Raw genomic sequence first — 27,523 nt, 5'->3', positions numbered from 1 at the left:
CACCTCCGGGGTTCAAGCGATTCTCCTGTCTCATCCTCCCAAGTAGCCTGGATTACAGGCTCTTGCCACCATGCCTGGCTTCTCACATTTTATAATTATGCTCTTCCAATGCCGTCTATCCATATATTTTTAAAATTATATAGTTGTTACATATGTGAAGATTTTAAATGACTATGTATTTTATTTAATACATCAGCATCTACATCACTGAAAAAGTATCACTACAGTTATATGCTTGATTATTTATTTAACCTGGTCCGATACTCAGTGCCCTCATAGATGTACTGTAATACCCCACCCCTGGCCTCCATGCCTCCAAGTGTCTGTGGCTCTCTGGTTGGGAACCACGGTTCTGCGATCAATAGAGCTGACCCTCATGTAAAGAGTGGGTTCAGTCACTCATTGAGATTGATTCTACAGTCTCCCCACACCCCCTTTTTGTTCGAGACAGTATCTCACTCTGTTGCCCAGGCTTAAGTGCAGTGGAACTATCATAGCTCGCTGCATCCCCAAACTCCTGGGCTCAAGCAATGCTCCCATCTCAGCCTTCCAAGCACCTAGTAATAGAGGTATACACCACCATGCCCAGATAAGTGTTTCTTTGTTTTGTTTTGTTTCTTTGTTTTTTTAGTTGGTTATTTTTTTGCAGAGACAGGAGTCTCACTATGTTGCCCAGGCTAGTCTTGAATTCCTGGCCTCAAGTGGTCCTCCTTGGCCTCCCAAAATGTTGAGATTACAGACATCAGTCACCACACACAGCTTCTTCTTTCTTTTAATATGCACATAGAAAGTTCCAACTGGGAAGGGTTTAAAGTTCGTGAAACACAACTCATTTTCCGGATGAGGAATCTGAGAAATAGAGCTTTGAAAACTTATCTCATTTAAACCTTATGTTTATAACTCTGTGATTTATATATCAATTTACAAAGATCTCTGAGGGTCAAGGAATTTACTTTCCCCAAGTCACCCAGCTAATAAGTGCCAGAGGCAGTATTTAAAATATATATATATGTATATATATAATATAATGAAACTAAACAATATATATTCAAATATATATATTGTTTCCCCTTCTAGAGCTCTTCTTTTCCCTGAGTTATAGTGTTCTATCATTTTACATGGTTAGAAAAGAAGTAATACCCCAAATCATAATTAGTGAACTTATCACCGTGACATTGTTTTACTTATCTTGTGTATGAAAACAACAAAGTAATTTCTTCCCATCTTATGCTCTTCTCTTTTCTCTTTCTATTATATATTAAGCCTCGAATTTATTATATAGGTGAATAAAACTAAGCATTCTAAGAAAATAATTAAGACCAATTCAGCCCCTGCATTATGTATCTGCATATTTGACAAATGCTTATTAAACGTCTACTCTATGCCAGGAATGCTGCTAGGATCTAGGTAGTAGAGAAGAAGGCATACTAACCCTTGAAGTTAATCATGTAATTAGGTGATTGCGTTCCCCTAGATTGTTAAAATTAACAATATAGAATGCTATGTGCCCTCATAAAAGAGCAACTAGAGCCCATAGAAGGAGTATCTATGGAGTATCCAGTCTTGAGAGAGAAGGAAAGGCTTCTAAGATAGAGATTCTTAAACTCCGTGTATTAAGTTCCCTAGCTGTCAGAAATTACACTATCTTTCCTTGCTCTTTAAAGCATGTAGATATTAGTTAATGTGAAACATTTCCATTTTTGTTAAGGGAAAATATACAAGACCTAAAACGTCTTATTTTATACAAAGATCCCATTCTTTTTTGACTTTGTAATTTCTAGCCAGAGTAAATGGAGTTTTATGTACATTTATTGGGAGAAAACAACCTCAAATATAGAAGTATTTGAATACAAATACTTAGCAAAGGTATCTAGAGCCTGTAACAGTGTATGTAATTATTTAGTTTGTACACTTGAAATGTCTGCCAACTTCTGATAGAAATTGAGTCCTTCTGATATTTCCATGGTACCAAAATATGGCCAGGAACTAGTAGATTAAATATTTGATCTCTGTAATCATTTCTGGTGGGCCCATGGCAGGTTAATGCTATATAATATTTAATAGAGAATAAACACATTTTTAAAGGAATGTAGAACTTAACATTAAAGGTTAAAAACCTAGTATTTATGGGTACAAAGAAAAGGCAAAAATATGTATTCTGAATGAGCCAAATCCATGTCATATGATAGAATTCAGATGACATAGGCTGACTACAATATGAAACCCAAACATTCATTCTTATTTTTGAAATTCTACACACTGTCAATGTTGACATAAGGAGGTCACTGGCTAGCTGATAGTTTTAGGTGAATGTGCCAAAATTCAAGATCCAGAATTAATGAAATGCTAGTACACTGCAGATGGTGACAGAGAAATGATAAAGCAGGCATGTGAGAGCTCCAACTTTAGTGAGTCAAACATTTTTTAGAAAACTATCAGTGTGAAGCATGGGTCATCATCTTAAGGCAAACAAAAAATTTCAAACACTTGGTAAAAGTGTAGCACTTCGTTTCTGACACTGAGTAGTGGATAAGAAAAAAAGGTGCAAAATAAAACTTGAGTCATGAAAAACTTTCTGAAAGTTTCTCCATTTACAAAATAAAAACATTTAATCATTCAAATGAAGATTACCAAAAGATTCACTTCATTTACTTATTTATTTAGAGATAGAGTCTCACTCTGTCACCCAGGCTGCAGTGCAGTGGCACAATCTTGGCTCACTGCAGCCTCCACCTCCCCAGTTCAAGCGATTCTCCTGCCTCAGCCTCCCAAATAGCTGGGATTACAGGTGCGCACCACCATACCCAGCTAATTTTTGTATTTTTAGTAGAAATGGGGTTTCACCATGTTGGCCAGGCTGGTCTCAAACTCCTGACCTCAAGTGATCTGCCTGCCTCGGCCTCCCAAAGTGCTGGGACTATAGGCATGAGCCACCACTCCCAACCCCAAAGATTCACTTTAACCAACACATTTGTATAGTACCAAAGGATAGCTTTTGGACCTCATGATATCTTGATGTGAACTCATAGCACTTCTTATCATGTGGTTTGGGTATGTTTACATTACTTTGATGTATTTCTTTTTCAAGCTTCTGTGAAAATTAGTCTGTATTACTATGTCTGTTTTAGAGTAAAACAAACAGACTATAGAAATATAAGAAAGCTGTCCAAGTTCAAATATATCAATGACAGACTCTGCTGTATTCAGTGCCACTTGTTGGCCAGTCTGAGGGCGCCATAGTGGCCTGAAAATGCACTGGAATCTGGAATATCTTCTGAGTTGTTTTTGAATGTGACAAATTTCTTAAAGGCAAGGAACAATCAATGCCTTCATCCATGTACTCTATTTTCTTTTCCTTTCTTGTTCTATTATAGCAGATTTTTAGAAGATACTTTGTTCTATCATTATTTAGCAGAGTCTGTTTATTTTTTTATCCTCTGTAGAATATAATTGAGAGAAGAGACAAAATATACATTCTCTTTCAAATGAAGCTACAACTACTTTATGTCTGAGAACAGAAATCAGTTTTGCCTATGCTGTAGCACAGTCAAAACCTAAAAATAAAAACTGCAGTTACAAATTGCAGTACTCATTACAGTATAGTCACATGGACTAATAAAGAATGCATCCACTTTACTCTTTCTTTCAAAATAAAGGGTAATTAAATCGATCTGGAAGTATAAAAGTAACACATGTTCATTGTCAAAAACAAATACAAGATGTTAATAATGGTGGAAAATGAGAGGGAGTGAAAGGGATATATGGGAACCATATGCACTGTCCATTTGTTGCTCTCTGAATCTAAAACTGCTAAAAAGAAAAAAAACAACAGAGGTCTATTCCCTTAATTTCAAAAAGTCATTTGCAACCTTACCCCTTGGGAGTAACCATTGTTAACATTTGAGAGGACAACCCTGCAGTCATCTTTCTTCTTTGAGAGTTGACTATTTCTATAATGTAGCCCTTATACTTTGTCTCTCAGTGAACACCTTCGCAAAGAGAGCTGCAGTTCCAATCCAGTGTGTTAATGGGATTTGACATGTGTACTTTTATATTATGATATACATACATTATACTCTGTATACATACTAATATACTATATACATTATATACCTTTTCATACTTGTGAAGATTTATTAATATGCATATTGGACATATATTATAAAATTATGCATACTTTTATAATTGTGTATGTATATAATATATATATATATAATTTCTGTGAAAATACTGGGTCTTAAAAAAGAATTCTCAAAATATTTATTTCTAACTTCGTTTTTTTCTGATTCTACTGCAATGGCCATCTCTCTACCTTAGCAATACTTTGTATCGCTCTTTTTCATCTCAATTTAACCTTTTGTTTTCCTCTGATGTAAGTGATGCTCCCACTCCCAGCTACCCTGCACAGTCTTCTCTTAGGCAGTAGCGTGTAGTGGTTATGAGCCTGGGTGGGCTCTGACATGGAGTTTCTGGGTTGAAATCTTCAGCATCGCCACCTACCAACCTAACTTTCAACTGTTCACTTAACACCGTGTGCCTCAGAGGTAAAGTGAGTCATAATAATTCTTACCTCAAAGGTTGTTGCAAGGATAAAACTAGTCAGTCATGTGAAGTGTTTAGAATAGAGCTTAGCAAATAATAAGAACTCTATGCCTACTAACTAATAATTTTGAAGGGTAGTCTACATATGCCACTTTTAGGAATTTTGCACTTCAAGTGCTGTGCTTACTTAAAGCAGTCTGCATAGACACTTCCATTGTATTTATAATGTGAAGTTGGAAAGGAATGTTAACTGAAAAGTCTATCAGGGAAGCCTTTCTTTGTCTCTGTGATGACCCTTCTCCAGTTTTTCCCACAGCCTACATATTTCTGTTAGAAGTTAGGTCAACAGAAGACCTAAACTTGATACTGGGCCTATTTACTCTCTGTCAGATTGACTGTAGGAGTGAATTCCAGAGCGAAGGGCACAGCCCAGACACTCGCTTTTCTTTTTTATTCCTAATTCAAATTTACTGGCACTGGCAAGAAGTCCTGGCTTGTTTCATCAAACCTGCGTGGGTCATAAGGTATAGGAAGAATCAAAACTCAGGTGCTTGAGCTTTAAATCTTTAAAAAGCTTATTAAATTAAAATCCCATACATGGACCACTTCTGAATAACTTATTTGAAAAGAAAACCCTGGCCAGTATAGATTAGAAGTATAGAATGAATATTATGAATAATCAATGCTGTGTTAGTCGGCTCAGGCTGCTGTAACAAAATGCCACAGACTGGGGTGGCTTAAACAACAGACATTTCTTTCTCACAGTTATGGAGGCTGGAGAATCCAAGACCGAGGTGCCAGTAGATTTGCTTCCTGGTGAGGGGCCTCTTTCTGGCTTGGAAATGGCTACCTTCTCTCTGAGTCTTCATAAGATGTTTCCTTGGTGCATACTCATGGAGAGAAAAATACCTCTGTCTTCCTCTTCTTATAAGGACACTAATCCCATCCTGAAGGCCCCACCCTCATGACCTCACCAAAGTACCTCCCAAAGGCTGCATCTCCTAATACCACTGCCTTGGGGATTAGGGCTTCAACATATAATACAGGACGAACACAAACATTCAGCCCATAACAAACCCTGAAGGATGAGAATAGATGGACACATATCAGGAAACAAGATACGCTGGGCCTTTCAGAGGGTGGAGGGTGGGCAGAGAAGGAAGATCAGGAAAAATAACCAATGGGTACTAGGCTTAACATCTGTCCAGCAAGGCATCATGGCACACATTTATCTATGTAGCAAACCTGCACTTGTACCCGTGAACTTAAAACAAAATAAAAGTTAACAAAAACCCTAATAAATCAAACTTTATGTAATATTTCATACTAATGCCACGGAGTCCATGACCTGACGACTGCCAAAATCTAGGTGATACTAGAGCACATTTCCATAAGTTAATGAAAACAAACTCACTGAAACTAATTGAATATTTGACTGGAATTTTCAGTGATACTTGGTATATTATTTGTACTTAAGTCTTATGATAATTTCTACACTGAAGTTTTGTATTTGGTAAAAACCTTAGTTCATAATAATAGGTGTAATTCTTGCTCTTACTAAAACTCATCTTAAAAATAAATCAGCATTCTCAGCAAACTAACACAGGAACAGAAAACCAAAGACTGCATGTTTTCACTCATAAGTGGGAGTTGGACAGTGAGAACACATGGACACAGGGAGGGGAACATCACACGCTGGGGCCTGTTGGGGGGTGGGGGGCAAGGGGAGGGAAATCATTAGGACAAATACCTAATGCATGCGGGGCTTAAAACCTAATGACGGGTTGATGGGTGCAGCAAACCACCATGGCACATGTATACCTGTGTAACAAACCTATACATTCTACGCATGTATCCCAGAACTTAAAGTAAAATTTAAAAAAAAAAGAATATTAAAAAACAAACAAACAAGTACTCATTTGGGCAGGTCACATACTGAAATTGGAGTTAGCACAGCCCCTGTGCAAGGATGACGAGCAAATCTGTGAAGCGTTCATGTTTTTGATGTCTGAGTGATGGTGAGGATGCCCCTAGCTACCAAGATTGCTGATACACGAGTAAAAAAAAATAAAAAGTAAAAACCAGCATAGACATTTCTCTCCATGTCACTTGTCTCCATTTAAAGCAAAACTTCTTGAAATAAATGCCTATACCTGGTGTCACCTGTTCCTGTCCTCACACATCTCTTAAACCTACTTGTTCAGGCTTTATTCACCCTCTACTTCACTGGAACAGTTCTGGTGAAAATAACCAACTTCTGGTGACATGTATTTGCTAAATCTGATGATCCCCTCTCATTTCTTCACTCATGTGAATGTTAGCAGCTTTTGAAACAACTGATCCTTCCCCTTTCCTTGATACGCTTTTTGTAACCAGCCTCCGGGGCCCACACTCCTCTGGTTGTCCTCATTGCTGGGACTTTTTCTCAGCCTCATTCGCTCGGTTTTCTTTATCTCCCTGACTTCTGAGTGCCCCATGGTGAATCCCTAGATCCATTATCTTATTTATCTGTTATCCTCCCCTGTGTGATTTTATTCTGACTTGTGGCTCTACATACCATCAACATGTTCAGTTTAGATTTCCATTCGGACCTCTCCACTGACATCTGTGATTCTATACCCAAATGGCTAATTTGACATCTCAGCTTGGATATTTAAACAGAACCTCAATTTTAATATGTTCAAAATGGAACTGTGGATTTCCACTTCTAAATCTGATTCTCCTACCGTCTTCCTCACCTCTATACACAGCAATTTCATCTTTCCAGTTGGTTAAGATAACAAAACTTGGAGTCATCCTTGATTCTTGTTTCTTGCACATACCACACCTGGTCCATCAGAAAACTCAAATGGCTCAACCTTTATATTCTGTCATGCAGCCCTGTCATTCCACCCCCACTGCCACTGCCTGGTCCAAGCTTCCCTGATCACTTGCCCGCATGGTTGCAAAGTCTCCTGATCAGGCTCCTTACTTCGACTCTTGGACCTGGTGTCTCTTTTATCTTACAGCAGCCACAGCTTATGTTCTTAAAGTATGTCAGACTATGGAACCCTCCCCCCATCTCCAAAGCCTTCTTAGGATTTCATATTGAGAGACTGAATATGGGAGACACATTCAGTCTCGTATGCCAGACCACACATTAAAATACAACTCTGCAGCACAGCCTACAGCAATCGGAAAGCCAGACAACTGTTTTGGCAATCAGTCCCCAGTGGTCAGGATCTGATGATGGCTTTCCTAATTTTTGTCTCCACTTCAAATTTTGGAACAACCAGACAGAGCCAAATAGGCACCTCTAACCATAGGATACCCCACTTCTACGTAATCCATTAGAGCTTCCCCATGCCAACAACCTCCAATGAGGGCACATCTGAAGCCTTCCCTTTTTTCCACTATTAGGCATTCCTGCTTCTCTGCCTGCCTTTGAGTCTTTATCAAAACACAGGTGACAGTGGCTGATTCCATTGCTGAAGCAAGCTCTGAATAAACAGCATTTGCTTGTTCTCTTCCCATCTGGTCTTTGTTTATTTCCATATCTTACCTTGAGTAAAAACCAAAGATCTTCCAATAGTCCCGAAGGGCTCATGTGACCTGCCCACCACCCACCCCTTCACTACCTCTCTAGCCTTATATGTTAGGCTCTCCTCCTTGCCCAATTTGCTTCAAGCACAGTGGCCTCCTGGCTATTCCTTGTACACACTTGGCACAACCTGCCCCGAGGTCTTTTTCATTTGTCCATCCATTTACCTGGAATTATCTTAAGTTGTTCATATAGGACATTTTATTACTACCTTCCAATCTCAGCTCCAATGAGATTCTAATTCTACCAGAGACTTTTTTTTGGTGACTTTCCTGTGTATCTTAGATCCCTCTACTCACATCATATCCAACCACAGCCTTCCCTGTCACCCTCAGCATATTTTATTTTATTCATGTAATTTGTTGCCCCTAATATACTATTTTCTTCCTCCTCCCCACCCCTCAACTATAATAAAAACCCCATGAGGCCAAGGATTTTGTTACTTCTGTATCCCCTGCACAGTGTCTGGCAAGTCAATGTCACTCAATCAATATTTGATAAATAAATAATTAGCTACAAAATCTTATATTTACAGATTTCTTAAAATGGGGGCATTTTAAAAATTAGTAGATCAGTCACAACCTCGGGAGAAAACAAATGGCACACACAAAATGAGTAATTTAAAAAGAATTGAATCACATGACTCTTTTAGAAAGGAGAGGGCAAAGATCCGTTAACACCTAGGCATGGTAAAGTGCTTTGAGACTCGTGAGAGCAGCCGTATCACTACATCTAGGCACAGGACAGGAGAGGCTAGCCGAGCCCAGAGAGTAAGCTAGGCCCTCCACAGGCACTCTAACCTTTTGTGGAGGATGTGCAGCCAGCTCTGGAAACCCTGAGGGAAACCAAGGGAATAAACACCTGGCCCACTCTGCTTTTGCCCTCCAAGTTCCTTCCTGTATTCTGCATTGACTGACCCAACCAGGAGCCAGAATGTAAGGGAAACATTAGGTGTGGTTCTCATTTGTCAGCTCCTGGGGCACAGCACAGGGTGAAGCAGGGTAGAGCATGGAACTCCAAGGCTGTATCTACTGTTCCAGCAATCTTTCATAATCATTAAAAGTCATAAAGTTAACTGTTTTAAAAATAATCATGAAGTGTTTTCTGTGTGGGTGTGAGACTCTCAGTGAAACAGACCCCCAGTCAAATGCCAGAGCATCTGTTTGGGGTTTACAGTGTCAAACCATTGCACTAAATGGTTGTTATTATTTTACATGATACCTGCATTTTTTTAAACAAATTAATTATGCCATTTTTATTATTTAGCATGCCCTTTGACTGTGTTAAAAAAAGAATAAATGGTAATGTTGTATATGTTATTCTGTCAGGAGTAAAAGGGAGCCACAGAAATATTCCTTATAGCTGATAAAGGGATTTATCAATTCTAAGGGAACAGCTATTTTTTAAAATGTTGAACAATGCATTATTGTAATTTTAATCATGAATTGTTCAAAAAGAGCACACTGTGGGTGAAAAGAACAAGAGAACAGACATTTCAAGATCTGAGTTCTAATCCTGACTTGGCTAGCTATTGGCAAATAAGTTCAACTGCATGAACCTCAGTTTCCTCATCTGCAAAGTGGGAGATGGGATAAGATGATGTTTGAGGTCATTTCTAACTCTCAAATTGTACTCCACTGGAAGCTGTTAATGTGTGCCAAGAGAACAAAGTTAGATAAAAACTGTGTCAGCATGACTTATTAATTTAGAAGAAAGCAATGACTGGCGATAAAAGCCATGTTGGGTTTTGTTTTTAGATTTCAGAATTCACTGGCCCAGATCCTATACCCTTTATACCCACTTCTTTTCTCCTCTCCTTCCTGCCTTTCCTCTCACTATGTTATTCTAAAGAATATTCAAGGGGGGAAAAATCAATCATTAGAGAAATTTTAATTCTGTATGGTTGTTTCAGAGGTAAGAAGCTCAGACAAAAATAATGCCTGCAATTGTGTTTTCTCTTTAGAATCAACTGTATTTATTCCCCAGTCCAAATACTCCATTGAAGAAGATGTTGGTGAGCTGTTCATTCCCATCCGGAGGAGTGGAGATGTGAGCCAGGAGTTAATGGTGGTCTGTTATACACAACAAGGTAGCTCGATTTGCCAAAAAACTAAGATAACTCCCAAAAGATATAAATAAGCCTTTTTAACATATTGGAACCATAACATTTTGCCATGAAGGGTATACTTTATTAATTTTCCATAGATACAGAAAAGGATTTATTTAGAAGTCTTTCTTCAGGATTTCTCCTTTGAGGAGTCCTCTTTCTGATTTCACTTGGTCACTTACTGCAATACTCAAGGCTTTTTGGATTTTAAGGAACTAAAGCCCACCCAAGCCTGCTCAAGTAGAAATGGGTTACTATTAAAAAAAAAAAAAAAAGAGGCAAAATGATGCATGCCCAAGGAAAAGAAACTAATTTAAAACCAGTTTGAAACTCATTTCAAAGAAATATCAAAATGTTTGTTTAGCTCATGAGCAAATATCCTATGGAAGGTGATTTTATATAATACAAAATTAAAAGTAATACATAATATTCACTAATATACTAAATACCTTTCTAGAAAATAAGCAGATTTTCTAAAAATGCAAAACCAATGGTTATATATACTGATATCAGAGTAGACCTTTGCTAAAATTTTCATTCATGGATATGTGATTTGAAAGGCAGTACAGAAGAGTGATTAAAAGCCAACTTCAGAGTCCGGGCTTGGTGGCTCATGCCTGTAATCCCAGCACTTTGGGAGGCTGAGTCAGGTGGGCCACAAGGTCTGGAGTTCACAACCAGTCTGATTGACATGGTGAAACCCCGCCTCTACTAAAAATACAAAAATTAACTGGGCATGGTGGCGTGCATGCGCCTGTAATCCCAACTACTCAGGAGGCTAAGGAAGAAGAATTGCTTGAACCTGGGAGGTGGAGGTTGCAGTGAGCGAAGATCACGCCATTGCATTCCAGCCTGAGCAACAGAGCGAAACTCCGTCTCAAAAAAAAAAAAAAGCCAACTTCAGGACCAGCCTTGGACTCTGGGTCCCAGACCAAGTGGTTCAGCTTCTGAAAACCTCAGTTACCAAATGTGTAAAGCCGGGTAGAGTGGTTGAGAGGATTAAGGAGACAAGTATGTGAAGCACTTGGCACTTTGCCTGTGCATAGTAAGCTTTTGAATAGAAGGGGCTATTAATTTGTAACACTGTGTTGATCTAAGTCCATTGACAGGAAAGACAGGAGAGAACACTTGAAATGTAATATTCCTTATAGGTGTATAGGTTTGAGGTCACTCGCAAGTTAACTCATGATACTAGAACAGTATGTAGTTACTATTGCAATTCTAGGGGTGTTCATGTCTACAACTGACCATTAAAATGCTGTGTACGAAAATAATTGTGTCTGGAAATATCTTTGTCTTATGTTCTGCATAAAAATCTTTTGAATTCTCTCTGCTTCCAGAAACAGCAACCGGAACTGTGCCAACTTCCGTGTTGTCTTACTCTGATTACATATCCAGGCCTGAGGACCACACCAGTGTTGTCCACTTTGACAAAGATGAACGGGAGAAACTGTGTCGGATAGTCGTAATTGATGACTCCTTGTACGAGGAGGAGGAAACCTTCCATGTCCTTCTGAGTATGCCCATGGGGGGGAGAATCGGATCAGAGTTCCCAGGGGCTCAGGTTACAATCGTTCCTGACAAAGATGATGGTGAGTACTAATTTACTTGAAAATTCTTCTTGCCGGGAAGATCAACATGAGGAACAACTTTCTAGACAGAAAAAATGGGAATTTAAAACAATGATAATATACACATTTATTTTATGTTTGGTTTTTTCATCTGATTAGGTTTCAAAGTTGGCTGCATCTGTCGGTTTGTCTTCCATGATTTAATGTTTCTAAAGGGAAAAAGTCACAACTATGTGTGTTTTTTTTCCCCTGTGCGGTTTCTTTCACCATGCCTTTTACCATCAGGTGATTAAACTTTTGACATTTCGTGGTGAAGAATTGAAATCTAATTTATTTCCTTCTTGGTTTTTTGTTTTGTTTTGCTTTTAAAAGCTTATATTTTGTAACTTTAATCTCAGTGTTTGAAACCGTTTTCTCAAAGAAACCTGTCAGACAAGGCTGTTAAATGAATAACTAGTAAACATATGGAAAATTAAATCCAACAAGCCACTCTGCCCCAAATTGGAGGGAGGGAATATCCTAGATCATTCTTCCCCAGAGAAACTAAATTGTCGTGAAGTAGAAATAGAGAAGGGAGCAAAAGGATCTTAATCTCCCCAGTTCAAGAAACAGTTTGTACTTTTTTGTGTGGATAGAGAGAGCAAAAGGAAAGATTGTGAGTAGTGTTGTAAGTAAAGCAGAGAGCAGTAAACTGAGAGACGGGACTCCCTAACCCTGGGCTGGTTTTCTTTCCCCCTTGAAATTTTCCTCCTGGTAGAAGAAAGAGGAAGACACTGGGGGATGATTCTTTCAGTTTGGAAAGAAGCTGGAGGACAGTCAAAAGACCAAACTCAGGAAGTTGAAAATAATCTACCAGGAAAGGTCTTTGATAGTTAAATGGCAAAGCATGTGAGAAGTGAACATGGTAATGTGTCTTATGAGCCTATACTCTGTGCTAGGCACGGGTACTGGCTCCTCTGTATATTTTTTTTAAAAAGACCTTTGCATAGGTTTATTGGATCTTCGTATTTCTTTGCATTGTCTATATACAAATTGATTTTCTTACTGATTTATAGTAGCTGTGAGAATAATAGATATTATACATTTTACTGTATGTTGTTAAAATTTCTTCTAGTTTCTGCCATTTCTGTTTGGTTTATCTTATTTTGGTTTTTAAATTGTTTTTGGTTTATTTTATTTTGGTTTTTAAATTGACAAATAATTATGTATATTCATGGGGTACGTAATGATGTTTAGACATATAAAATAGATCAGATCAGCATAATTAGCATGTCCATCATGTTAAACAAGTATCATTTCTTTGTGTTGGGAACTTTCAATATCCTTGTAGCTAGTTGAAGCTATATAATGTATTATTGTTAACTAGAGTCATCCTACAGTGGTATAGAAAACCAGAACTTGCTCCTCTTATCTAGCTGTAATTTTGTGTCCTTTACCTAATCTCTTCCCTGACCCCCCAATCTCTCCTCCCTTCCCAGCTTCTGCTACCTTTGTATATCATTGTGCTTTATCATCCTAACAATTCTGTAAAATATATAACAACATCTGTGTTTTTACTGAAAATGTTTGAAAACACCAAAAATTAGGAATTCTTTTATCAAGAGGTATTGAAAGTCTTGATTCTACCTTAAATGTATATAATACCCTATAAGTATAAGCTGCTCTAATATTTTTAACTGCTGCCTTAATTTATCAGTGTAATAAAAAGTTCTATTCTGTATTTAAAGTACAGAAATTTTATTTTATCTTAAAGAAAGAGCCAATATTTTGAATATAGTCCAAAAAATCTAATAGTCCATGCTAAATGCCTATCTGCTCTTTAGATGATCTATCAATTGTTACAGGTAGAAAGAGGTAGGTCTAATTTAAAAATATAAGACGTAATTCATGTTTATGTTAGTTCAGTTTGTTTTGTTGGCAAAAAAAAAAAAAATCTTTCCTGTATGGATTGATATGGGATGCACATGCAGAAAAAAAATGAAAGTACAGAAAAAAAACCACTTATTTATTAAGTGCCAGGCATTTTCACAAATGTATCTCTAAATCTGCAAAATGAAGGATGATGCCATTATCCCTATTTTACAGATGCCAAGACTGAGACTTAGAGAGACTTGTTGATTAACTTGAACTTATGAAGCTAGTACACAGCAAAGTCAGTATCATGGCCCCCAAATCACGACCTTTCCATGCTATCACTCAACCTTTAAAACGTGTCTCTAGTGGTAATGAAGTTGAGGAACCATTGGTACGATCCCATCATATAATATTCATAGAACATCTTACTATTGTCAGTGTCTTATCAGAGCTTCACAATTCACTCATGTAGACAGGGCAAGTGGCATTATAAGTGGGGTAGCGAAAGCCCAGAAAATTATTTACCCCAGAACACAGGGCTGGTAAATCTGGGTGCCATGGACTTTGATTTTGAGGGTAGTGAGTACCATGCAGACATTAGACCAGCGGTTTGTCAGGAATGCTTTGGTGATTATTGCCCCTCCTTCTTCATTCACTCAACCACTGTTCCGTAAATCAAAAGTCCTGTGCATACTGCTCTGCTTTCTCCCATCTGTCATTTACCTTCCACTTCTAACATCACTACTATAGTTTAGACAGACCCTTTTCATCTCAGATGTAGATTATAGTAAACTTCTCACAGCCTCTACCTCATCCTACCCACACCTTGGTTTCCATTGCCATCAATTTAACCTTTCCTAACCTCCTACCACACCTTTTCTCAGCAAACTTTACCATCATCAGGAAGACAGGCACCTTCCACTTTCCCCAATCAAAAGCCAATAATGCACTAAAAAGAAAAAAGTAAGTAAGTGTGGTTTAATCTCTTCTGGTAGTGTAATGATTAAGAAGTCTAGAAAGATTAAAGTTATTTCCTAATTAAGAGCAATATTTAGTAATGTTATTCAACAAATATTGCAATTATTTTCTTAAAAATGCAACGGTCATTCTAGTCACAGGATAAGGAAAAGGAGAAAGAAAAGAGGAGGAACAAAGGAAATGGCACACAGGGAGGGTAGGTCTCATGCGAGCAAATCAAAGACAGACTGAGGAGTAAGAACAGGACAAACCAAGAAATTGAGAGAGAAAAGGAAGGCACATCATATCTAAAGAAGAAAGAAAAGAACAGTACTGAAAAGAGGAGATGAGACAAGCCCATTCGGGCCTCTACTGTGGATAAACCACATCTTTCATATCCTGGCACTCATTTAGAGGGTTATTTTCTTTCTTTACAGTTACTTGAAATAACACTAGCAAAATAAACCCAGTTTACAGCTCTTTGAGGGCTATATTTTCAAGTCTTCAGAAGCTTTCAGTGAGATCATTATGACCTACCAGAAGGAATTATTCCTTGGGGTGCTTAACATAGCAGATGGCACAAGCTCACCTTGAGGCTTAATCTTCACTCTGAGATTAAAGTTGCAGTTATCCAGTTTAATATTCCATTCAATAAGAAATTTAGTAAGACATAAGTTTGGGGTGGTTTATCTATTAATACCGTACCTTATCCACTGTTGCGTCCCCACAGAATCCTGTTGGTTGAGTGTTTCAGAGACTACCTTACTGACTAAATGATGATTTATAGCACTTTAGTGAAAAATACTCTCAGAAGATCTTCTGTTACTTAAGAAATAGCTACGATACCGAATGTCAACCCTTTATAGAATTGACAATATTGACTTACAGTCCCTAGGTCCTGCCCTGCACTTAGAGCTCAATCATTTCTTTTCATTCACTCATCACAGTTTGTCTTTTCTTTCACAATTCTTAACATCATTTTTCATATTTATTTTGTCATATTGTGCCCATTAGTATAATGTTGGATGGAAGTAGTAGAGCAGGCATTTTTGCCTTTTTATCATTGAAAAGGAAAATCTTATAATCGTCCCCCATTTAAAATAATGTATACTATAAGATTCTAGTAACATTTTATCAGGTTAAGAAAACATTTAGTTTGAGAAGAGATTTTATCAGGAGTAAGTATTAAACGTAAAAATTTCTGCATTTATTGAATGTATTACATAATCTTTCCTTTCAATCTGTTAGTGTAACTAATTGCATTTTTAGATTTACTAGTGTTAAACCACCCATATATGCTTGAAGAAACTTACTTGTTCATGACATAATTTTATAAATTGCTGGATTAAATTTAAGAATATTTCATTTTAGGGCCGGGCGTGGTGGCTCACGCCTGTAATCCCAGCACTTTGGGAGGCCAAGGCAGGCAGATCACGAGGTCAGGAGATCGAGACCACAGTGAAACCCTGTCTCTACTAAAAAATACAAAAAAATTAGCCGGGCGCGGTGGCCGGCGCCTGTAGTCCCAGCTACTCGAGAGGTTGAGGCAGGAGAATGGCGTGAACCCGGGAGGCGGAGCTTGCAGTGAGCTGAGATAGCGCCTCTGCACTCCAGCCTGGGCAATAGAGACTCCGTCTAAAAAAAAAAAAAAAAAAAAGCATATTTCATTTTAGTATTTTTGCATGTATATGGGGCTTTAAATCTGTTGTTTATAGAATCAAGTTTATAATGGCTTCATTAATTGAGTTGAGGTACTATCTTCCTTGTTTCTTTAATCTGTAAACTTCAAATAAGATTGAGATAATTTAATTTTGTAGGTTTGGTAAAATTATAAATCTACCTGTATATATGTAGCTAGATTTTGGCCCATTGTTTGGCTTTCTTAAATGGTTATTTCTTCTTAAGTTTTATTACTGTATTTTTTCCTAAGAAAGTTGTATGTATTATCTATATTTTCAAAATAATAGTGTAAATTTATTATAATTATCAGAACATTCTTAAAAGTCTCTATTGCATGTCCATTTATGTCTCCATTTTATTACTAATAATGTTCTTCTATCCTCTCTCTCTCTCTCTCTTTTCCTTTTCTCTTTCAATTGTCTTTCCAGAAGTTTGTATATTTTATACGATTTTTTTTAAGCTATGTTTGGTTCTGACTTTTCTTTTGGAAACTTCTATTCTTTTCATTTCCTATTTTATTAATTTCTGTTCTTCCCTCAGACTTATCTTCTAGTTGGCTAATTCTCTCTATATCTATTTGCTACTTAACTCATCCACTGAGATTTATTTTGATAACTATACTTGCATTTTGAGAAGATCTGTGTGGAGTTTTTCCACATATTTATCTTTGACTTTCTATCATGCTTTATTTTTTTCTTCACGTAGTTTCTTTTTTACATATTTAATAATTTAGATATTTATTTTATAATCTTTGTTGCACAGTTTTATTACCGAAGATCTAAGGTCCAGATCTTACGTTTTTTGCTTCAACTGCTTCTTGCTTATGGTATATCATTTCCTTGCATATCATAATTTTGTCTTATAAATTGACTTTCAATGGGACTTTATATGCGGAAAGTCTATACAATCCTAGTTCAGGGATTAAACCCTGAGAGCAGTTTTGCTTTTATATTTGCTAGGGTCAATTTCTATATAATTTTTTTTTTTTAATTTGAGGAGTTCCAATGCCAAATAATGTGAATTAGGACCCCCAATCTGTATATTAGAGAGGCCTATTGAGACATTTTTCCCCATTCATAATTTAGGCAGAAATAGCAAGCTCCATAAGAGGACGGAGTTTTATTCTACCTCACACATGTCCTCTGGTATCCAGACTTTATTCTTGGGGTTTCAGTTTCAAATTTCCACTTTATATCACCTGTCCCTGGATGGGCGATCAAATGTAACCCACTCAGTATTAGTTCATTTCACTAGTACTCTGGGTTTTTTTTTGAATTCTGTCTTGTGAGAGTATTTCTTTCTTTACTGTAAAACCTCCATTTAAAGAGTTTCTATTATATTTGCAGAGTCTGTGAGAGGAAGGTTTTCAAGTATGCCCTTTAAAATATTGCTGTTGTAATTCACTAGAAAAGCTTTTATTGAGTGAAAATAACATGTGTCCAGAAGTGTTTTCTGCCGTGGTGCTTATGGACTACTCTTTTCCAAACTAGATTGCCATTTGCACAATCAGTTCTCATGTCAGGAATACCATGGCTGAGTAAAAGATGGGGCACCTAAACTTTGTATTAGGTTGGTACAAAAGTAATTGCTGTTTTTGCCATTACTTTCAATGTCATTGGAAATCACTACATCTACCATATACTTAACACAAATAATACAAATAATTTCAATACATTGAAAGTAATGGCAAAAACAGCAATTACTTTTGCACCAAGCTAATATTTTGTGAGATAAGTTGCTCTTAAAAACTTTAATTTCTAGACATCACCTTTTTGGCAAAATGATTTAATTATTATGCAAATCCCATTTTTCTTTTATTGTACTGAAAGATATCCAAGTCAAGCCCAAAATAGATTATTTGAAGTCTTATTTTAATTAATCCCATTGTATTGTTTCCCACAATGCATCATTCATATAGATGAAATCTTATCATTAAGGTGTCAGGGGGCACAGAAAATTACCATTGTAAACCAAGCTCCCATGTGAAAAGGACAAGAGCACTTGGCAAAGCAGGAAAAACTGGGTGATGACTGAAAGAGTTTTCTTCTCATATATCATCAAGGATTGCTAGTGACTGAGATTAAATGAAGGGGGAAAGGCAACACATTTAATTTGGAACCAGTGAATAAAATAGATTCAGTACTTCTTCAACAACACATTTAAAAATCTATGTTTTAATAGAAAGCATCTGAACAACTCTGTCTTCGTCAATATGCTATTTTGGTGTCTAAGGTGAAAAGAGTCTAGGCCAGGATTGGGTCAAGTGAGAGATCAAGGAACTCAGTTTCCACATGTGAATTTGCTTCTTAAAAACCTCTCATGTATCTTGATTATTCACCCCTTTCTTACCTTGGCCACCATCCCTAAAAGTGCCTGTATGAAGAATAAATGCAAAAGTACAAAAAGCATTGTATTAGTCAGCTCTCACACTGCTGTGAAGAAATACCTGAAACTGGGTAATTTATAAAGAAAAGACGTTTAATTGACTCACAGTTCCATATGGTTGGGGAGGCCTCAGGAAACTTACAATCACGGCAGAAGGCAGCTCCTCCCAGGGCAGCAGGAGAGGGTGAGAGCCAAGCGAAGGGGGAAATCCCTTATAAAACTATCAGGTCTCCTGAGAACTCACTCACTCTCACAAGAACAGTACAGGGGAACTGCCCCCATGATTCAATTGGCTCCACCTGGTCCTGCCCTTGTCACATGGGGATTAGTACAATTCAAGGTGAGATTTGGGTGGGGACACAGAGCCAAGCCATATCAAGCACAGAAAGCTAAAAGCATCATATTTATTTCATTTGGCTTCTATCTTACCACTTCCTTGACTTTCAATGCCAGAAAGTATCTTCAAGTAAAGAGTGAGTGCACTTTGCCAGTAGTATCTTTCTTCCCTCATGTCTTCATCTACTTTTTACCATACTGTAGCAAAACCTATTTTTTGTCATTTAAATGGAAGTCCTTATTGTTTGTCATTGGAAATCACTACATCTACCATGTACTTAACACAAATGATACAAAGAGAACCATGAAAACAAAAATGTCCCTTCAGGCCAGACACAGTGACTCAAACCTGTAATCCCAGTACTTTGGGAGGCCGAGGCAGACAGATCACTGGAGGTCAGGAGTTTGAGACCAGCCTGTCCAACATGGTGAAACTGCGTCTCTACTAAAAATGCAAAAAAACTTAGCCCGGTGTGGTGGCGGGTGCCTATAATCCCAGCTACTCAGGAGGCTGAGGCAAGAGAATTGCTTGAACCTGGGAGGCAGAGGTTGCAGTGAGCTGAGATCATGCCACCATACTCCAGCCTGGGCGACAGACCAAGACTCGGTCTCAAAAAATATATTTAAAAAACTCCCTTCAATTTTTCCACGAATCAAAATGTCTCTGGAGTGTATACAGTTGTCCCCTCCTTGTCATGCTATTAGTTACCTGCAGTAGAGAACAATAAGATATTTTGAGAGAGAGAGAGACCACATTTCCATAACTTTTATTTTAATATGTTGTTATTATTCTATGTTATTTATTATTAATTGTTGTTAATCTCTTACTGTGCCAAATTTATAAATTAAACCTTATTATATGTGTGTACTTATTAGTATTTACAGGGTTTGGTACTATCTGTGTCATCAGTGATCCACTGGGGCATCTTGAAATGTATCCTCCACAGATAAGGGAAAACTACAACATTTGCAACTATAGGCAGCTAATATTCATGCATTTATGCAAAACACTTTGATTTGGGATTTTTTAGAATCATTCCATTTTCATTGCAGTCCTGTAATATAGGAGGCACTATAGCAAGGTTTTTAAGGATACGATAAAACAAAGTAGACAATAAATTTGGCTGAAATCAAATGATTAAATATAAGCAAATACAGCAGTGCCCTCCATTTGAAATAAATTCACACTGTGAAGTTTTTGACTTCATAATGTACAGCATAAATTTTTCTTTGAAAGAAGAAACCTGCCACTTGGAAGATTTCCTAGTTGGAGTAAATCATGAGATGGAATCTAGATAATGTTGAATTGCAGTTTAATAAAGATTTATTTCACGATAAATATTTTTTGAGAATTTGATATCACTCATTCATGCAAAAACTGTGAATTGAGCAGCTGTGTGCCTGCACATGGCTAGGTGCGGAGGACACAACAGCAAACAAGAGAACCATGGCCTCTTAATTCATGGACCTTTCAGACTTTGGGGCTACACAGATAAGTGAACAGACAAGCATAAAATAAATGTGATAAGTGCTCTACTAAGACAAGAACATCCTTCCTAAACCAGGTTCAGGAAAAACTTCTTTAAAAATATTATGTTCTGGCTGAACTTTGAGGATGATATCAAGGTGTCCCAGTGAAGGGATAAGGAAAGTGTGTTTGTGAAGTGAGAAATTCACAAGTGCGCTGGCTAAGTGGATGGGATGCCTCCATGGAATTGAAAGCTTGGATACAGCAAAAAACTAGAGCTCAAATAAGTGAATAACAAGAGTTTGGAGAGGAGGGCAAGGAGTCAATCTTATAGGGTCCTGTGGCCATATAAAGGAGTTGTGTTTCATTCTTGCAATAGAAATAGGTGACACCTAAAAAGTTTTAGGTAAAATGACAAAATTAGATTTATATTTTGGAAATATCACTCTGCTCTGGCTGCAATGCAAAGAAAAGATTGAAGAGCTCATGTGGCTGTTGGAGCAACACAGATGATCAGTTACAGTGGCCTGAACAGGGTGGTTGTAGGAGGATGCAGAGACCAGGTGGCATCTGAGAGATAGTGCTGAGGAAGAACGGGCATGCCGTGGTAATTTATTGCACAGGAAAGACCGAAGGATGATGCTTTGTTTTCTAATTAGAGCTGTTGGGTTAAGAGTGGTACAGTTCACTGAGACAGGGAGAATAAGGGTAGAATGGGCTTAGGAATAAAGAACAATGAAATTATTTAAGGCATGCTAGTATGAAAGAAATGCCTGCTTGACTTCAAAGTGTGGGATATCAAATAGGCAACTGAAGATACAAGCCTGATTAGGAATTCTGCACTAGACAGTTCTGTGCTAGAGGCATTGTGACAAGTTCTCTCTATGGATAATGACAAAAATCTTAGGAAAAGATAAAAATAAGAGACATACAAAAGTGGACCTCGTATGATTCATAATATGGATGGATTTACACCAATTCTCATTTAAAAGAAAGGAATAGACTTCTTGAATGCTAAGCAGAAAATGAGAAATGATGAATAGAATAGTCAGTATTAAGGGTATGACCATCCCAGCAAAGAAGGTACTAAGAAGAATCTAAGAACCAAACACATCTCAGTGTCTGAGTTTTATAAAGCATGCCTAAATCTGCACTGTTCAGCATGTGACAAGCTATGTCATTGTTTATTCCTGTTGCTTACTAAGAGGTTTTAACCAGCTTATTTGGTGTATTTTTCTTTCCCACGTGCAAATATTTCACCAATTTTTGAAATAATAGGAAAGATGAACTTTATTTTAGAGGAATTTGCTTTTTGACCACCTTTGTTGGTATACTTCGTATCTTACTAGCTTCTTGGTCAAATTTTATTAATGTCTAAGCTTCAGTTTCCATGGGTTTAAAATGTGGATACTAGTTTTGCCTGTGTTTTCTTCATTTTTATTTTTAGAAATTGACATCTTGATGTTTTGCCTGTCATGCACATTGTTTATACGTGATAAAAACATTGCCAGCTATACAGTACTGTCTGTGCAGTTTCATCAGTTCAACATGGAGAGAAGAATGCCAAGTTCAGTGGGGAGAAAGCCAGATTTCATTCATATGCAATAATGCACACACAATACTAACAGCTGCCACTTTTGACCACTTTACTATGTACTAAGGACTTTACATGAATAACCAATCCAGTTAAACCTCAAAGCAACTTTATGATATAGGTGTAAGCATCTTCTTCATTTGATAGATGGAAAAATTGAGACTTGAAGAAAATTGCTTAAGATCACACAAATGTGAAGTGTTGAATATGTGTCCTAAATTTAGGTCTGTTTACCTCAGATAACATGTGCATTACCACTAGGCTGTAATGAATCCTGAATCTCCTCAAAGGGATTAAAATATAAGTATTATCTAATGACCTCACTGAAGGGAGGAAATCAGCACTGAATCTAGAAAAAAATGGTCCAAACAAATATAGGTCAACATTGGTCAAAAAGGAGATGTTTCTGAGGGTAGCCAATATTTCGGTCACTAAAAATTATGCAGTTGGAGTAGGGAAAATGTTCAAGCCTATTGTACACCCTGGATGAAGTGTCCCATATGGATTTCCAACATTTTTTTTTTTTCTGATTGCTGTGTTCTTTTCTGTGGTAATGGGTATACTAGATGAGGAATCAACCAAACAACTATTCCCTGACTAAAGATAAATGAATCCCTTGTAACTTTAAAAAAAATCTTTATTTTTTTTACTGATACAAAAAATGTACATATGTACAAGGTACATGTGAATATTTGTTACATGCATAGAATGTGCAATGATCAGATCAGGATATTTGGGGGGTATTCATCACCTTGAGTATTTATCATTTCTGTGTGCTGGCAACATCTCTAGTCTCCTCTTTCAGCTACTTTGAAATATACAATACATCATTGCTAACTATAGTCACCCAAGTCTACAATCAAATATTGGGGCTAATTTGTTCTATATAATTGCACGTTTGTACTCACAAACACGCCTCTCTTTATCCCCACTCCCATCCACATACCCTTCCCAGCCTCTGGTATCTGTCATTCTATTCTCTATGTCAATGGGGATCAGTTTCTTCAGCTCCCACTTACGAGGGAGGACATGCAGCATCTTGCCTTTCCATGCCTGGCTTATGTCACTTAACATAATAACCTCCAGTTCCAACCATGTTACTGAAAAATGACATGATTTCATTCTTTTTGGTGGCCAGATAGTATTCCATTGTGTGTATACACGATAGTTTCTTTATTCATCTGTCAATGGACACTTAGGATGATTCCATATATTTGCTATTATAAATAGTTCTGCAATGAACACACAAGTGCAGGTATTCCTTTGATATATAGCTTTCTTTTCCTTTGGATAAACACCTAGTGCTAGGATTGCTGGATAGTATTGTAGTTCTATCTTTAGTTTTTTGAAAAATTTCTATACTGTTTTTTTTCTGGGTTTTTTGTTTGTTTCTGTTTTTGTTTTGTTTTGTTTTTTTGAGGTAGAGTTTTGCTATGTTTCACAAGCTGGGGTGCAGTTGTGCGATGATAGCTGCAGTCTTGAACTCTTGGACTCAAGCAATCTTCCTGCCTCAGCCTCCAGAGTAGTTAGGATTACAGGTGCATACCACCACACCTGGCTGTTTTCTTTAAATTTTTTGTAGAGATGGGGGTCTGTCTATGTTGCCCAGGCCGGTCTAGAACTCCTGACTCAAGCAGTCCTCCCACCTTACCTTGAAAAGCACTGGTATTAAAGGTGTAAGCCACCTCACCCAGCTTACCACACTGTTTTTTATGGTAATTGTACTAATTTACATTTCCACAAAGAGGGGGGTGAGTTTTCTTTTGTCTGAATCCTCACCTGTTTCTGTTATTTTTTGTCTTTTTAATATTAGCCAGTCTAACTGGGGTAAGATGCTGTCTCATTGTGATTGTGATTTATATTTCCCTGATGCTTAGTGATGTTGGGCATATTTTCATATACCTATTGGCTATCTATGTCTTTTTTTGAGAAATATCTATCATCTCCTTATCCTGGTTTTTAATGGGATTATTTGTATTTTTTTTTAAACTGCTGAGTTGTTTGAATATCATGTATATTTTAAATTTTACTTCCTTGTCAGATGAATAGTTTGCAAATATTTTCTCTCATTCAATAGTTTATCCCTTCACTCTGTTGATCATTTCCTTTGATGTGCAGAGGCTTTTTCATTTAATATAGCCTCATTTGTCTATTTTCATTTCACTGTCTGTGCTTTTGAAGTTTTAGCTGTAAAATCTTTGCCTAGACAAATGTTCCCAAGTTTTACCCCATTTTTCCTAGTAGTTTTACAGTTTCATAGTAGTTTTTAGTTTTTGTAGTTTTATAGTAGTCTTATATTTTATTCTTTAATCCATCTTGAGTTGATTTTTGTATATAGTGAGAGATAGGGGTCCAGTTTCATTCTTCTGCATATAGATATCCAGTTTAGCCAACAACATTAGTCTTTGGGTTTTCTAGATATAAAATAATGTCATCAGAATATAGGGACAATTTGACTTACTTTTCTTCCAATTTGAATTCCTTTTCTTTCTTTCTCTTGCCTGATTGCTCTGGGTAGGACTTTCAGTAGTTTGTTGAATAGGAGTGGTGAAAGCAGGCAACCTTATCTTGATCTTTATCTTAGAGGAAAGGCTTTCAGCTTTTTCCTGTTGAACATGATGTTAGCTGTGGGTTTGTCACATATGGCCTTTATTACTTTGAAGTAAGTTTCTTCCATTCCTAGTCTGTTGAGCATTTTTATTATGATGGGAAGCTTAATTTTCTCGAATGCCTTTTCTGTGTCTACTGTGATGATTATATGGTTTATGTCTTTCATTCTGTTGATGTGATGTGTCATGATTATTGATCTGCATATGTTGAACCATCCTTGCAACTCTGTTTTAAATTTCACTTGATCACAGTGTATTATCTTTTTGATGTGTGGTTTGATGTGCTAGTATGAGAATTTTTGCATCTATGTTTATCAGGGATATTGTCCTGTAGTTTTGTTGTTATTGTTGTCATTGTGTCCTTGTTTGGTTTTGAAATCAGGGTAATACTGTCCTGATAGTGATTTTGGAAGAATTCCTTCTTTATCAATATTCTGTACTAGTTTTAGAAGAATTACTATTAAGTTCTTCTTTATACATTTGGTAGAATTCTGCACTGAATTTATTAAGTCCTAAGCTTTTCTTTGTTGGGAGACTTTTTATTACTGATTCAATCTTGCCACGCATTATTGAACTGTTCAGATTTTCTATTTCTTTCTGATTTAATCCTGGGAGGTTGTATGTTTTCAGGAATTTATCCATTTCCTCTAGGTTTTCCAGTTTGTTTGTTAGTCTGTAGTTGTTCATAATAGTCTCTGATGGTCATTTGAATTTCTGTCATGTCAGTTGCAATGTTTCCTTCTTCCTTTCTGATTTTGTTTATTTGGGTCTTCTATCTGTTGTTGGTTAATCTATCTAGAGGTTTATCAATTTGGTTTAGCTTTTCAAAGAACCAATTTTTTGTTTAACAGATCGTGTGTGTGTGTGTGTTTAGTCTCTATTTTCTTCAGTTCTGTTCTGATCTTTATTATTTCTTTCCTTCTACTAATTTGAGGTTTGGTTTGTTCTTGCTTTTTGGTTCCCCGAGGTGCATCATTATGTTGTTTATTTGAAGTATTGCTACATTTTTGATGTAGGCATTTATTGTTATGAACTTCTCTCTTAGCGCTGCTTTTGCTGTATCACAGTTTATGTATTTTCATTTTTATTTGTTTCAAGAAATTGTTTTTTCTGTCTTAATTTTTTCCTTGCAGTGGTCATTCAGAAGCATGTTGTTTGATTTTCCTGTATTTGTATAGGTTCCAAAGTCCCTTGTTTGTTGATTTCTCATTTTATTCCAAGCAGATACTTGATGAAATTTTTCTTTTAAAAAATTTGTTGAGACTTGTTTTGTGGCCTAACATATGGTCTATACTGAAGAATGTTTCACATAATGATGAGAATAATGTATATTCTGCAGTTGTGGGATAAAATGTTATTTAAAAACTGTTAGGATCATTTGTTCTGTAGTCTAGTTCAAAACTAATATTTCTTTGTTGATTTTCTGTCTCAATGATCTGTTTAGTGCTGTGAGTGGGGTGTTGAAGTCCCTTGCTATTATTGTATTGCTGTCTGTTTTTCTTTAGGCCTAGTAATATTTATTTTATGAATGTTGGTGCTCTAGTTTTGGGTGCATGTATATTTTGGATTGTTATATTCTCTTACTGAATTAATCCCTTTATCAGTATATAGTGACTTTCTTTCTCTTTCTTTTTTACTGTTTTTGACTTAAAGTCTGCTTTATCTAATAAAAGTATAGCTACTCTTATTTTATTTTGGTTTCCATTTGCTTGGAATATCTTTTTCCTCACTGTATTTTTAATCTATCTGTGTCTTTGTAGATAAAGTTAATTTCTTATAGGCAGCATATATTTGAATTGTTTTTCTTTGTTCATTCAGCCAGTCTGTATCTTTCAAGTGGAGAATTTAATCAATTTTCTTTCATAATTATTATTGATATATGAGACTTTGTTACTGTCATAATGTTCATTGTTTTCTGGTTATTTTATCTATTCTTTGTTACTTTCTTTCCCTCTTATTGTTTGTCATTGTGGTTTGGTGTTTTACTGTAGTGCTATCATTTGAGTCCTTTCTTTTCCTCATTTGTAAGTTTAGTTTACCAATGAGTTTTACAGTTTTGTGTGTTTTCATGATTGTGAATGTCATCTTTTCACTTCCCAGTTTAAGGCTCTCTTGGACATTTCATGTAGAGCCAATCTAGTGGTTATGAATTTAACCAGCATTTGCTTATCTAGGAAAGACATTATATCTTCTTCATTTATGAAGGATAATTTAGTTAGATACAGTATCCTTGAATGGCAGTTTTTTTTTTTCTCTTTCAACACTTTGAATATGCCATTATCTCCCAGCACATAAAGTTTCTGCTGAGAAATCCATTGTTGGTCTGATGGGAGTTCCCTTATAGGTCACTAGATGCTTTTTTCTTTCTGGTTTTGTGATCCTCTTTTGCTTTGACTTTAGACACTTTGAGTATAATGTGCTATGGAGAACACCTTTCTGCATTATATCTGTTTGGGGATATATGGGTCTCCTATATCTGAATGTCTAGGTCTCTTGCTAGACTTGGGAAATTTTCATCTATTATTCTGTTAAGTAGGTTTTTTGAAACAGTGTCTCACTTTGTTACCTAGGCTGGAATACAATGGTACAATCTTGGCTCACTGCAAACTCCACCTCCTGGTTGAAATGATTCTCCTGCCTCAGCCTCCCGAGTAGCTGGGATTACAGGTACATACCACCACGCCCAGCTAATTTTTGTATTTTTAGTAGAAATGGGGTTTCACCATGTTGGCCAGCCTAGTGTCGAACTCCTGACCTCAGGTGATCTGCCCATCTCAGCCTCCCAAGATGCTGGAATTATAGACGTAAGCCACCGCACCCAGCAATTAAGTAGGTTTTTT

The 27,523-nt window shown here is 36.8% G+C and overlaps 1 protein-coding gene across 1 annotated transcript in view; it reads left to right on the top strand.

The window, feature by feature from the left end:
* FREM2 (FRAS1 related extracellular matrix 2) overlaps positions 1-27,523 on the top strand; it is a 194,619-nt gene that overhangs the window by 89,298 nt on the left and 77,798 nt on the right. The window contains exons 5-6 of the mRNA XM_033234619.1: positions 10,086-10,211; positions 11,570-11,821. Of these exons, the coding sequence (XP_033090510.1) occupies positions 10,086-10,211; positions 11,570-11,821 (378 nt within the window). The remainder of the gene's footprint in view (positions 1-10,085; positions 10,212-11,569; positions 11,822-27,523) is intronic.

This window comes from Trachypithecus francoisi, unplaced genomic scaffold (genome assembly GCF_009764315.1).
Source record: "Trachypithecus francoisi isolate TF-2019V2 unplaced genomic scaffold, Tfra_2.0 Contig01461, whole genome shotgun sequence".
NCBI lineage: Eukaryota > Metazoa > Chordata > Mammalia > Primates > Cercopithecidae > Trachypithecus > Trachypithecus francoisi.
Note: the sequence above shows the minus strand (reverse complement) of the source record. Positions and strands in the feature narration are given on the sequence as shown.